The 15102-nt window shown below is 36.6% G+C and overlaps 1 long non-coding RNA gene, 1 pseudogene and 2 gene segments (V, D, J or C); all 4 read right to left on the reverse strand.

The window, feature by feature from the left end:
- LOC120439873 overlaps positions 1-5239 on the reverse strand; it is a 61805-nt gene extending 56566 nt beyond the window's left edge. The window contains 1 exon segment of the V gene segment in view: positions 5123-5239. Coding sequence covers positions 5123-5133 — 11 coding nt within the window.
- A 3084-nt stretch (positions 5240-8323) lies between these two features.
- Positions 8324-9783, reverse strand: LOC120439876. The segment is given in 2 exon segments: positions 8324-8765; positions 9490-9783. Coding segments are annotated over 2 exon segments (486 nt in total).
- A 1548-nt stretch (positions 9784-11331) lies between these two features.
- On the reverse strand, positions 11332-13641 carry LOC116314901. Of its 3 annotated transcripts, none has more exons than XR_005612826.1 (7): positions 13426-13641; positions 13017-13324; positions 12707-12888; positions 12524-12614; positions 11966-12238; positions 11567-11858; positions 11332-11473 (listed from the first exon to the last, which is right to left on the reverse strand). It is a non-coding gene; the product is annotated as an uncharacterized LOC116314901 (long non-coding RNA). The 3 variants fall into 3 exon arrangements; XR_005612825.1 differs by having other exon boundaries at positions 11567-11879; XR_005612824.1 differs by having other exon boundaries at positions 11567-12238.
- Positions 13642-14578: 937 nt separating this feature from the next.
- Positions 14579-15102, reverse strand: LOC120439898 (annotated as a pseudogene).

Consider the following 15102-nt stretch of genomic DNA (forward strand, 5'->3'; position numbering starts at 1 on the left):
TTTCTCATTGAAATTATTTTAATTCTGTGACATTTTATCATCATTATTATTATTATTATAAGATGTGCTTACAGACTCTCCTTGGAGAATTTATCAACAAACTGACTTCCAGAGAAAAATAATCTTGAATTCATTCATGTTCTGAGGGCTCCTCCTCTGGTAGTTTGATGCTACAACTGAGGGGGTTTGTTAAGCTATGCTGATGGGCTGTGTTTTTCCTCTGACTCTATGGTAATACACACCAGTGACTTCAGTCTGCAAATCTGGTCAATTTTAAAGTCACTTTCTTTTTGAAGTTTCAAATTCAATACTGTAATTATTCTTCAGTTGATCTTTGTAGTATGAATCTGCAGTCTGCAGAATATCCTGTCCTTTCCCTGCAGAGATCTGACGGGTGATGGTCAGACGCTGACCTGGCTGCAGAGTCACAGAGGCTGGCTGTGTCAACTGTTCACACTGCATTTAATTGTGCATAAAGTAACAGTGCTTAACATCCATGATGTCAGTGGCTCTTTTCAGTGAGACTCACAGGAACCAGCAGCAGAGCTACAAAGAACATGTTGGTGCTGAAAGTGATCTTCTGGAATCTTCTCTTGTTCTGGTTCAACAAAATGCACCATGTCAAGTTATTATATGTGTCTGGGAGGAAGTTTATTTTTAATACAGATTACAACTGACAGAATAAAATAGAAATATGGATTAACCTGCAAGCAACAAGTGGAGTTTGGATGTTTTGTGCTGTTATGAACTGCATGAAGATTATCACAGTGAGGGAGTGGAAATTTGATTAGGGATGTGAAATTGAATTTTGTTGTCATTGTCATGCATTATTGTGATTTAATTATGGACATTTTCTTGTTTTGTCATGACTGACCTATTGATTATTAACACTTACCAGTGTTGAGGCTCTGAGGGATTTTTTATTCAGCTATACTGATGGTTTGTATTACTGTGACTCTCTGGCACAGTAAAACACGTCTTGCTTGAAGTGTCTAAGATAATAGTCAACTTGTCCTTGTGCAGTATAATTTGTATTTTCAATCCACTCCAGTTCTGTCCCTGCAGGGTCTCTAATATGATAAAACAATACAATAAAATCATGTATTTTTTTCATACTGTCATTGCCTCAGTGAGACTCTTTGGATCCAACAGCGCCATCAGAGCTACAGAGAACTTGTACTGAGGGTGATAACCCGAAACTTCTCATTTTCTCCTGCACCAGGCTGATATTAATCTTTATATCTGTGTGTGAGGAGCTTTGCTTTCTGTACAGAAGGACAATGACCAATTATAAGAGAGAATGAATGGCCTTGTGGTTGTACTGTAGTATTGGTTTGGGCATAATTAAAAGAAAAGTATTTAAAAGAGAAATTTAGATTTTAATGTGTCTTTGTTTTGGGTTTTTTTAACTGATGAAAAATTAAATTCAGACAAGACATCACAAAAGCATTTCCCATTGAGGCAGTGTTTTTAAATTTTTGAGCGTTTCGATAACTTAACTATAATTTCTGTAACTTTAAGGGGAAAAAATAGCTGGCAGCAAATTGTTCCTGTTTTTGATTGGCTGACTTTTTGTAGAGAGTTTCTTCATTTTGTGTCACTGTGACTCTCGAGCACAATAATAAACAGTTGAATCCTCAGTCATCAAGCTGTTCATCTGCAGATACACCTGCTTTCTGCTGTTGTCTCTGGAGATGGTAAAGCGACCTCTGAATGACTGAGAGTACCAGGTGCTACTGCCACTGCTGATCCAAGCAATCCATTCCAGACCTTTTCCAGCAGCCTGTCTGATCCAAGCAGCACCAATATCACCACCAAACCCTGAGTATGTGCAGGTCAGTCTGTGGGAGTCTCCAGGCCTTTTAACCACTGATTCAGACTCTGTCAGTGTTTGACCTTCAGTACCTACAGAAATGTTTATGGCTTATTATTCCAAAGACTTTACTTCATAACATTTAATTTGTACAAAAAATGTAAAAACGTCCTTACCAGTCAAGAAAAAAAACAAAATCAGTAAAATAGCAAAATAAACTTTCCTGATCATTGTTAAGGTCAGATGTCTTTGTCCAGTCTGCAGTGCTTCTGGTGGATTGGGTGCCAAGATATATAAATCTGCTGAAGGTATCAGTTTTACATAGACTCCTCCTACAAAGTAAACTCAGCAGTATATAAAGAACTTAGGAAATATTTTTAGCAACTAACAGATGAATAGAATGATATGTTATAATAGCTTTACGAAGGAAAGCGTGCTGCCCAGACTGCTAGTTTGAGAACTGTTTGTCGCACTGGCTGCCTGGCTTGCCATGTAGTACATAATTTTTGTTTTGTTTTGTTTTGTTTTGTTTTGTTGTGTTTTATTTTGTTTAGCTATGATCTTCATATACACTGTATGTACCCGGTCCTTGTCATTCCTTTCTTCTACTAGGACAAGTAGAATGGTACAGAGCAAGCTTTCGACATAGTGGGTTTCTGGGCACAGCAGTGCTGTCGTCACATTGTATGTGAAGTGTCCTTAAGATTTCTTTTAAGAAGCCAGAGGGTCCAACCTGATATCCAGGCAGCCAGAAACACAGGGTCATTGACTTTTCCATCTTTTCTGATGATTGAAACAGAGAAAACATGCAAATTGCAAAGCCTGAAGATTAATATCAGGATATCATTGGGAGGAAGTGACAAATATAAGTTTACTGTTGATTTTATTGTTTTTTTAAAATTAAATCTAAAACACGTTTTTATTTGTAAAACTTTGACTAAACAATAAACATCACATCTACCCCTGTGATGACTTAGATAATGTGCATATTTCAGGAAGATTGCTTTGTCCTCAGTTCTCTCTATTTTCTCTCTTTCTATCCTTTGTGCTATTTTTGTGTAGAGGTGGGAGCCATCTCAGGTTATTCATGCACACACCTGCTCCTTATGTACTGTTTGCAGCCACTACTTCATGTAACGTCCGACCGTCAATCTTTGCTGGATCATTGCATTGCATCAGTTAGCAAAAGTTGGCTCCTAGACCTTTGTCCTTTCATAATTTCTGCTGAAGAGAGGAGAGCTATTTGGTATTTTTATGAGAGAATCTGTGTATCAGTGTGGATTTGTGGAAAAGTCAGCCCTGTCCTACTGGGACCTTCATTAGTGCCAAGCTTTTTGTATGTATTTGAATTCACTTTAAATAAATTCACTGAACTTTAGCATGAGTCCTGCTTTTTTTTTTTTTTTCAAATAATGAAACAAAACCAATTCTAACCTTTATTACAGCTGGTTTTACACAAAGGTTTAGATGGAAGAACTTTTAATGAACTTTTAAGAACTTTTTAAAACTAATTAATTACTTAATTACAGATAAAAAATGTCAAAAATTGAGCAGGTTATTAAGGTTGAATTGGAAATACAAAATATAAAACTTTATCTATAACTATAACTTTAAAAGAATATATATTATCATGGCATTTTCCAGCGCTAAACAGCGACATGCAGCAGATAACAGTGTTCTGTAGTCTGGGGGCTCCTCTTCTGGTGGAGGATGTTACACATGTTGAAGCTGTGAGAGGTTTTTGTTCAGCTCTACTGATGTTTTGTGTTACTGTGGGTCTCTGGCACAGTAATACACAGCAGTGTCTTCAGGCTGCATGTTCTGTCCACTTAGAGTCACTGTCTTGCTTGAAGTGTCTAAGTTGATGGTGAACTTGTTCTTTAATGAATCTTTGTAAAATGTGGGGTATCCATAATGTGCATCTCCAATCCACTCCAGTCCTTTCCCTGTAGGCTGTCTGATCCAAGCTGTCCGATAGCTGCTTAGAGAATAAGCCACCTGACAGGTGATGGTCAGACGATGACCTGGCTGTACATTCACAGATGCTGTCTGTGTCAACTGCTCACATTTTACACCTGTGGAGAAAACATGTTGAATACTGAATCTGTGTTTCAGCAGAATCTTATAATCATATTCTGTCTTTTCCGTATTGAGACTCACAGGATCCAGAAACCAGCAGCAGCAGGAGCACAGCTACAGAGAACATGTTGCACTCAATGATTTCCCTCCTTTGTGTCACTGATGGCATGATCTCAACTCTTATAGGAGACTGTGAGTAAGTGCAATTTGCATACATGGATACAAAAATGTTATAACAGAACGATTACTGAAGTTTCCACCTGTAAAAATAACTCTCACATATTATGCAACCCTTAAGTTAAATATGTGTTTCTGACTGCAGAAACATTTGGGTCTAGCTAGGTATTTTCCTATAAAATGGAACTATGGAAAATGGGTTGTGCAAAAAAAAGGTGTTAAATTATTGTGCTTAATTAGTGCTTAAACTATTTAAAACAGTGGAGGTTTATATGAACTAAACAGGAAAAAAAACAGTTTTTTCTTTAAAAAAATTCAGCTTATGTCTCTTGTTTAATTAAGTGTTGAATTTGCAGATTTTGTTTTCTAAACACTTTTGATACACACTGAAAGTTAAAAAAAGATGAATCCATCTGTCTAAGCTTTCATTTTATATCATATACATAAAATAATTTAATGAAGAATTGGAAAAAAAAATGGGTTTGTCATATCAGTTCAGAGCTTCTTTAATTGATTTCTTTTATTCAAATATATGTTTTACAACCCAAGTTTATGTGGGCGTTCATAAACAGAAAATAAAAGATAAAACTGATATTTCAAATCTTATTCTACATTCACAGAGATATACAGTTAGACCTGTGCATCAAAAGTTCAGATTTTTTTTCTGTAAATGTTGTTTTCAGGATTCAGTAAGTGCACATTTCAAGAGGAAAGCTGTGCCAACTGTTCATGTTTAAATGTTTTTGAAAAAACATTGACTATCACTGTAATAACAGTAACACTTAATGTGCTGTGATCCTGCTGTTAGTGTCTTGACTTCAGTGAGAGTCACAGGATCCAGCAGCCGCAGAGCTACAGACAACAGGTTGGTACTCAACGTGATAGCATGGGAGCTTCTGGTCTTATTAAAAATATTTTGTTTAAAACGTTTAATAAATGTCTGATAGGTGGCAATCTTTTTTTATCCATGTCCATTATTTTCATTATTTGCTTTTTTTCTAAATAATGTTTCTTATTATCATTATCATCTTTTTTATTAAAGAAATTTCTTACAACTGTCTCATCAGCCGGTGTCCCTGTTTTTGATGAACAACTGCTTCCTTTAGGTTCTTCTAAAAATAGATGGCAGGATGTTTTTGTAAAGCCTCTTCAGCTGCTTTAACCACCGTGTTTCTCTTTGGCACAGTAATAAAAAGCAGAGTCCTCTGGCCTCAAATTGGACAACCTCAAATACACCATGCTGTTGCTATCATCTCTGCTGATTTCTACACGTCCTCTCAAACTGCTTGCATAACTGTTTCTGCTGGAAGTTGAGAAGCCGCTCCCGATCAGCTCCAGTGGTTTTCCTGCAGGTTCTCTGACCCAGATCATAACACAGCAATCAAAACTGAAGCCTGATCCTCTACAGGAGAGACTACTGGAAGGAATGGACTCCATGCTCTGACCTGTAACACCTGATGAGTTGAAAGAAGTGAGGAACAAGTGAGACACCTGGAAAGTTGTAATGGGGCCACAAATGAGTATCACTTGATGTTTTTTGATTTGAGAAAAATAAGAAGGAATACAACTTACAGGGCAGAGAGAGAACAATGAGCAGAGGAGTGAGTGTATTCATCATCCTGGTGGAGATGTGATTTCTGGTGCTCTATGCAATATAAAAGACCAGCACAGGATGAAGATTTGCATCATGATATCAAAAAGGGGAGGGGCTCAAAAAGATAGTTATTCTTTAGTTTAATTGTAGCTTTTAGTACTTAATGATGTTTAATATAGCTGGTTTATCATATGTGCAGTGTAATGACAAAATGTGTTTTTTATTAGGGTTCATTAAAATTAAAACAACAAGAGAAGTAATGAAAAAGAAAGTAGTCAATTTACGTTTTTATTTGGCTTTGTTGTGAATAAATGAATAAATGGAATAAATAAGCATACAGATTGCTAGCATTCCTTGTCTTAAGGATATATATGCTACATATGCATTACATACTTAAGCTTTAAAGATTTAAAAAAAAAAACATCTGAATCAACATTAAAATTTAAATTTGGGGGTAAAAACAACTAAAAGTTGATTTCATTTGTCTCACATGGCAAAATTAACCTGTACATTTATGTGATTGGTTGAGGTGTTTTATTTTCTGCAGTGTCGTTCAGTCTTTACTGTTTGAATGCATATAGAGTATGAGTAATTTTTTGCACACTTCAATGTGTTTTAGATTTAAAACTCTGTTTTATCCCTTAGAAGAATAATCCATAATGACAACTTGCAAAAAGGGGAAAATTATATCTTTATCCATAACTCCTGAGGGATGTACAGTTGTACTGCAAAGCAATAAATTAAATTGGATAAAAAGCACAAACAAATTAAAGCCTGAAATAGAGGCTGGGTGTCAAATGCTGAATATCAAATCAGTATAAAACGAAGAGCAAAATTCTATAAAAGAATAGAACAGTCCTTTATTGTCATTGTACATGTACAACAAAATTGTGCTCCACACCAACTGTGCAGGTATAAAATATAAATAGTAAGATAGCAGGAATAAATAACAAACATGAGAGATATATACAAACAGCAGGAATATAGACAGAACAAGAGAAAGGCACACAATAGAAGACCAGGTTGCAAAGTCCTTGGGCCTCTAAAATATCTGAGTGAAATGTTTTTCATTTCTTTTTTTTTAATCAAAAAAAGCATTAAAATGCATTCTTTTGGTCAACATTATTTTTGTTTGTAAACATGGACTCACCTGCTGGACCAAGTCTGAACTTGTAACTACTAAACTATGCAGCACTTTCACATTTTTTATGCTTTCATGGGAGCATACAGCAATGTGGTTTACTTTGAGGGTTATGTATAGCAGAATACATATATAGCATTGTGCTTTTGGTTGTTGAAGAAAAGAAGAGTGATTAAGACAAGTAACCTTCCTCTGTGAGAAATAACGTTTATTAGAACTGGAATTAATAATCAGCTTTGTTTCCAGATTATGTTTCAATGTTATGTATTGACTTTTTATGCTGATCTGAAATCATCAGTGGTCTGAGGGCTCCTCCTCTGGTGGTTTCATGTTAGGACTATTCAGTGAGGGGTTTTTGTTCAGCTCTAGTGAAGGGTTGTGTTACTGTGGCTTTCTAGCACAGTAATACACAGCAGAGTCCTCTGGCTTTAGGTTGGAAAGGCTCAGATGCACTATACTGTTGCTGTTGTCTCTGGTGATTTCTATACGTCCTTGCACACTGCTGGCATAAATGGTTTTACTTGCATCATACCAAATAACTCCCATCCATTCTAGTGTTTTTCCTGCTGGTTGTCTGATCCAGTGCATTCCATACTGGCCAAAGTCAAAACCAGATCCTCTACAGGAAAGACTGAGGGCTTCCTGAGGCTTTTTCAACACTGACGTGGAGGGAATGGACTCCAAAGCCTGACCATTCACACCTGCAAAGAACCAGTGAGATGAATGAAACTGGGAGAAAAGAGTCACTTCATAAATTAACAGAAAAAATAAAAAATAAATAAATGATAATAATAATAATGAGTCAGTTATAAAATTATATGACTTACAGGGCAGACAGAGCGCTGTCACCAGAACAGAGAGTCTGAGCATCATCTTGAAAGTGAAGTTGTGAAGGAAGTGCTTCCCATTAGACAAGATGACAGCCAGGCTCTAAGAGGACAGAAGTAAGCCATCTAAATTTTATTAGGGAGGGACTAAAATGTCAGGCTTAAATATTATTCAAATATATCTTAAAAAAAAAAAAAAGGTTCAAGATGCGATGTAGTACACACACACACACACACACACAGAGACACACACACACACACACACACACACGTACACACGCAAACACATATAAAGCAGACAAAGACCCATTTTTGATAAAGCATAACAGTGAGTTCAGTCTTGTGTTATCTTCTATTATGTTGGAAAAAATGCTATCTGGGACAGAAGTGAAGTTAAATGATTTAATTAACAATACGGGAAAAACAAAAAATAAAATGTTTTGCTTTTGTTGTTTAATTTATTTTGTTATCCATGCATTAAATTTTTCAACTACTTTTCTAACTTGGGGTCATCCAGCAAGAGGCAAGGTACACCCTGTGTGAGTAATCAGTCTGTCAAAAGCCTGTGTTTCATGTTAATGTAGTAGAAATAAACTTAGTGTTACAAAAAGCAAGACCAACAGAATGATCGTTTAGACTTTTATGGTTATTATGTCCAACTTATTATGACTCTTTAATTACATGCTGTTGATTTTTAAGTGACATTTTATTTCTTCTTATTGTGCTGACCTGAAATCATTGGTGGTCTGAGGGCTCATCCTCTTGTGGCTTCATGTGTTCAGTCACTGAGGGGTTTTTGTTCAGGTCTCATGATGCTTTGTGTTACTGTGGGTGGTTCTCTGGCACAGTAATACACAGCAGAGTCTTCAGGCTGCACATTCTGTCCAATCAGAGTCACGATCCTGTTGGAAGAGTCTATGTCGATACTAAACTTGTTCTTTAGTGAGTCTTTGTACCATGTGCTGTGTCCAATATGTACACTACCAATGCACTCCAGTTCTTTTCCTGCAGGTTGTCTGATCCAAAATGTTCGAGCGCTGCTAAGAGAATAAGACGCCTGACAGGTGATGGTCAGACGAGCCCCTGGATGCACAGTCACAGAGCCTGGCTGTGTCAGTTGTTCACACTTTACACCTGAGGAGGAAAACATGTGGAATATTGAAACAGTGTAACAGTCATTGTGTTTTTATCATAGTGTGAGTTCCTCAGTGAGACTCACAGGATCCAGCAGCCAGCAGAGCTAATGAGAACATGTTGGTACTGAAGTTGATCTGATGATAACGTCTCATCTTCATCTTTAACCCGTGCCATGATTTCAAGTCTTAATAGCAGACTATCAGGAAGTTCACTTTGCATATCGAGAAGGACTCTGAGAGCCCTCTCACAAGAGGACTCTCACTTAAAATTGTGTTAATATAATATGTATCTATTATTTAACTCAGGAAGAAGCTCTGATTCACAGAGGATGCTCCTACAAACATATTTTGTGAATGCATAATTTGGAAAATTACCCCAGGATTCTTGAATGTGCCATTATGTCTATCTATTTTTGTATCCCTCTTAAAAATGATGTTTCAGAGTTTTTGAATGATATTTTTCCATATTATTTTTCATTATAATCAAAAGTATTTTTTATATTTTAAAAGCATTCATAGACGATAAGCGCAGGTGTTATTGTGTCAGTGAGTTGAACATCATATTTTGATCATCTGTTGCCCCCTCTAGGCTCTTGTGAAGCTGTATGGCCGAAGGTTTTTGTAAAGCTTATGTCATTACTTAAACCATGGTTTTTCTTTCACAAAGTAATACACAGCAGAGTTTTCTGGTTTTAAGGATGGAAGTTTCAGATATGTCATACTGTTGCTGTTGTCTTTGGTAATTCTATATGTCCACTCAAACAGCTCACATATCTGTTTCTGCTGGAAGTTAAAAAAGCCTTCTCCTATCCATTCCGGCTCTTTTCCTGGTTGCTGTCTTATACCATCCATAGAACAGCAGCGAAAATGTGAAACAAGATCCTCTACAGGAGAGACTGGGAGTCTCCCCAGGCCTTTTCACTACAGGACTGGAAGGAATGGACTCCATACTCTGACCTGTAACAGCTGATGAGATGATAACAGAGAGAAACGAGTGAGACAGATAAAATGTTAAGTATCATTAACTGACCATCAATCAGTGTGTCCTGGTACATGGTGAAATAGTGAGCAGCACAAGAACTCAGGGGGAAGCAAAAAAGCAATCGATGAGGTTCAACACAAATGCTATGAAAAGGACGAGCCATGATGTCAGGTCATTCATATGTGTTCATTCATAGTTCTGATGCCTTCAGTGAGAATCTACAATGTGAATAGTCATGAAAATAAAGAAAAAACATTAAATAAGAAGATGTGTCCTGGTAGTGTATTAAATACTGATATTCCAATGTTAATAAATGTGTTTTTCTTAATGTGAAAATATGGGATAGTTTGAATGTGCAACAGATCACTTCAGAGGTTGCCAATAGTAAGCTTTAGTGTGTTTAGTGCTCTCCCTGCCAGTTGTGAATTCTTCTAAACCAGCAAAGTACACAAATGCAATTCATTCAAAGACTGGGAGTTTACAGATTTACAAGGACACTACATATGTTTGCAAAGAAGAAGGGTTGCAACAACAGTCTTTGTGCTTTCAAATGAATGCACCTCTTCATAACACGACATTTATCAGCATCTTAAAATCACAACATGAGTAGCTTTTCACATATAGGTGGAAACTATATTGCTGCTTCTGCACATGGAGCTTTGTCTCACTCTTGTGGAAAATCTGAGAATTACAATATCTTGGTGCATGAAGCAATTTTCTGAAGGATAAACATGGTGTTATACTAGTATGTGTCATCATAATACTCTTTGAGGTAAGATAGCATGTTTCTAAATTCACGCAGGAATTAAGGCATTTAGTCATTAATTTCCTTTATTCAATTTTGTATTTGTTTTCTCTCTTCATCTTGCATATATGTCACACCTAGTAAAAAACTAAAATACAAAAAAACATTTTGTAAAGCATAAACAATGCAATTAATAACAATGGAAACACAAAGCATTACATGTTCAAACTAGTCAGCATACATGCTGTTCAAACTGTAATAATAGCACAGGCTTAAAATGAATCAACAAAAACAAAAACTAATAAGAAAAAAATAACATCAATAATAATAATAATAATAATAATAATAATGGTATGCACAGTATAATTTTGAAAATTGGACTGGAATCTTACTTTTAAACAATCAAATGACAGGCGCTTACCTCAATCAATGCAGCTATGATACCCAATAAGGTGGTGATGATGAAAAAAACAATGAGGGTGAAAACCTCATTGTTTTTTTTAGGTTGGCTGATGGTTGGCTGTAGATCACTGAGGCTGGAAAGGTGTGCATTACAGTTTTAGTAATAAGTTGATAATTTTTAGTCAGTTTTGTTCAAATGAATATAATGGAAATAATAGGTAAATATTAAATGCTAAACAGCAGCTCTCCAAACACATCAGTTATAGTGGTTTCAACAGGTGCTTCAGATGACTCATGTTTGACAACACAAGAATACGTAGACCTTTTGTCTTCAGTTTTGGATATGTTTAGTCTGCTGCTCACAGAGTAAGAGCTGCTCCCTGAGTATTTCCATGGAGGACTGTTAACGTAATGCATGGATGGGAGAGTCTGGCCATCTACTTCCCAGTACACTATGATGTTAGCAAGGAAAAATCCAGACACTAGGCAAACAAGCGTTAGGATGTCAGACTTAGAAAGTTCAGAGGCAGTTGGTTGCATTATCTTCACTGTTGGCACACAAAGGTCTTGAAAAACACTAAAGGGAGAGAACCATAAAAATATAGTCACAACCAGAGGAACATGAAGTTTAGAAAGAGCTGTAAGCAATTTGTTATATTTCTAACATTACCTCTGTTTTTGCTTATATGGTCTTCATTGCCCTGATTGGAACATGGATGTTTTCCTTCACAAAACTCTTGTTTATCTGCATCCCAATTTTCTGCTGACACATTAAAGAAGCTTTGTTGAGTCTCTGTCCCATTGTTGTGACTCACTGCAGGATTAGTAAGGACATAACAGTCAGGAATTCTGTTGCCAGCTGATTTCCAGGTGATGGAGAAATCATTAAGACTAGGGGCAACCAGAAGACAGATAACAGTCACGGGCCCTTTGTTCTCAGGCTGCTGCAGTGGTGATGGTCCCTGAACATAAACCCCAACTAGCTGTGAGGATGATGGAGGTACTTGAAAAAAACACCAAAACCAAAAAAATCTTATTGTGTATCACAATAATAGTGTTTTCACTTTACCTGAACAGAGATTGATATTTCTTGTGATATTTTTATTCAGAGACCTGTCAGATACTGTACAAGTGAAGATCTTTCCTGTTTTCCACTCAGAGTGATCAATTATAAGTTGGCTGGTCACTCTAGCATGTCCATCTACTCTCTTGCTGATATCAGTGGTTGTTGGAGATCTTTGCTGAGACTCGTTAAACCATCTAATATGAGCGTTGAAGACCCATCCAGAGCATAAGAGTGTCTGTGATCTTGACTCCTTACTTTGGACCAGAAGAAGCTCCACTAAAGTGAGACAAATCAGGGAATCAATTAATCTATTTAACAGAAACCATTAAAGTATAAAACAACAAAGATAAATCAGCTGCCTAAAAGGGAAGCAAGAGTAGCTTGTTACCAAAAATATAGCTGGTAGAGTTTGACTATAAACTTGCAGAAAAGCCTTGATTGACTTTGCAGGTAAATTTTCTGTCTTTCTTCCAGTACCTAATTGACTAATGATTAAAAGGAGGCCAGGGCCTTCAGCCTTCAGGAAAATCATAATATATATATTTTTTTAATTTTAATCACCATTGACTTGTAAGGTGATGTAGAGGTCACATGAGGACAGTTGTTCCCTTCAGCAGATCTGGTCAAGATCCTGATTTCTATGGAGTTTGAACTGGAGGACCATGAAACAAAGCAAAAATATTATTTAAGGTCTTCTTTGGTCATAAGATGCCTGAATTTCCTGTAATGCTAATATCATCTTACCTGCAATATTTATAGTCTTCTCAGCAGATCTGACACACATTTGCTCTCCTCTGCATGTTAAATGCTTTACTTGCATCCTCTGACTCAAGAAAAAAGTTTACTGATAATAAGAGTTGTGTTTTACTCTCTGCACATTTTTTTTTCATTTGTGGCACTCCATTAATCAGCCAGAAGGTGAATTTCTGTGGAATTAAAGAAAAACATGCTAATTTATAAACTTTATCTTAAGACTGTTCTTAATTTGCTTTAGATATACCTGCAAATGTTCATGTTGAATATGGGCTTTGAGACAGTAGCTGTACATACTTACTGTGACAAATGCTTATTGTCTTCTTATATTCAGTATAATTGTGATTAGCTTTGCAGGTAAAAGTTGATCCTTTTCCCCACACTGAGAGTTTGTTGCTCAGGCTAAAGGTTTTCTGCTCTGTCCCTTCACTTTGTAGCTTCGTTCTGCTTGGCTTCTTGTTTTGACTCATTGGTGATTTGTCCTGAAAGCACTCCAAAGCCAGTTTGTCTGGAAAGAAACCATTTAGCAGATGAGCCTTACTGGTGAGATTCCAAATTCCCCATCCGAGACTGGGTACAATGTGATGTTTGGTGACACAATCCATGGCACTGAAATAAAGAAGAGATTAGTTTGATTTACAAAACTGATTATAAATATCATGTGTGAACACAACAAGGAACAACTTTAATCTTATCTAAATTATACATACCTTCAGATTCTGGTGAACGCAGAACTCTTCAATTTCAGTTGTCATTAAGCTATGTTAGAGTTGTACTTTTACATTGTTTAGAGTTGTTCAGCAAGGCGAAAATAGGGCAGGAAGTCTGTTGCACAGTTGTTATGCATAATAAGGCAGAGTGATCAGGGCAAGCAGCAAGCGGAAGCACTGAGTAACAACTAGGTCTCAAAAAAGTACCAAAACACAGAAGTGAAAGAATGCAAAGAGCAACGGAGCATCACAAACAGCAGGTGTGAGGTGTGTTTATGCTAGTAAGAGAAACAAAGTGCACATTTCAATTCCTCATGTCAGTTTGCATGTGTACCACATCCATATTTTCTTATCAATTTGCCAAAGATTTTAGTTCTCATATCTTGTAACAATAGACTAAAATGCAACCAGTTGTAAAAGCTACCATTTTGCATATTTGGTATCACATGGGCTGCTGATCCCAGGAGCTGTGGATGTGGATTGGCCTGTAGTTATCTAATAATAAGAACTTTTATTCCTTTTTTTTAATTTAGTATATTTTAAGCATTTGTGTAAAGCATATGAATTATTCACTTTTGCTCTTTTCTTTAGTGTAATTCTAGCAGCCACTGTCAATATCTGATAAATTCCTCTGTAAATTTGATGTGAAGTTTTTTACAGAAGAAAGATTGCCAAGTGTGATTATCGTTTAGGCCACATGCCGTTTATTTTTTTGAATCATGGATGAATTTTAAAACCTGAAAGTTTTTTGAGTTACACAGTGGATCGCTGCGGCCCTAACCATTTCTCTGTTTGCAGTACCATTAAGACCCAATTTAGCTGCTCTCTCTTCTTGTCTTTGGAAATTTGTCACTCTACAGGTTATAAAAGGAGAGGATGTATCAAAAATACATCCCTCAGTAGATAACTCATGCAACAACAGTCTACAATGTTGAATGTTTTTAAAAATGTCATTTTTACACTAACTAAAAATTGGGACAAAGAATTTATTCTTTTCAGAATTCTGTACAAGAATTCTGAAAATGAGAAGAACTAGAATATATAATTTTCTTGAACCATACTATACCAAACATATTAGATACATGTAGACAGGATAAAGACGACTGGATTTTGTACAGCTGTTCAAGGAACTTCAGTTTGTAAATGTGAATTGCAGAATAAAATTTATTCATTTTTGGTTTTCTGAGTTTCTGTACAGTGTTTCTTCCTCTTGTGTCACTGTGACTCTCGAGCACAGTAATAAACAGCAGAGTCTTCAGTCTTCAGGTTGTTCATCTGCAGATACACCTGCTGTTTGCTGTTGTCTCTGGAGATGGTAAACCGGCCTTGGACTGACTGAGAGTAGTATTTGCTACTACCAGCACTAACTTCGGCAACCAACCCATTCCAATCCTTTCCCAGGAGTCTGTCGGACCCAGTGCATATCATGGCTGCTAAATGTGAATCCAGAGGCTGTGCAGGTCAGTCTGTGGGACTCTCCAGGCCTTTTAATGACTGGTTCAGATTCTGTCAAAGTCTGACCATCAACACCTGTCAAAACAAACAAGAAAATTGTCACCTGCTGTGAGTTGGAAAATCATTAAAAGAAATTCAGGTCAAAATGACTGAAACTATACCTCCCCAGAACAGTAAGATAATCAGCAGTCTGAGCGATATGTCCATTATGTTAAACTGTGA

This window comes from Oreochromis aureus, linkage group 4 (assembly GCF_013358895.1).
Source record: "Oreochromis aureus strain Israel breed Guangdong linkage group 4, ZZ_aureus, whole genome shotgun sequence".
NCBI classification, from domain to species: Eukaryota; Metazoa; Chordata; class Actinopteri; order Cichliformes; family Cichlidae; genus Oreochromis; species Oreochromis aureus.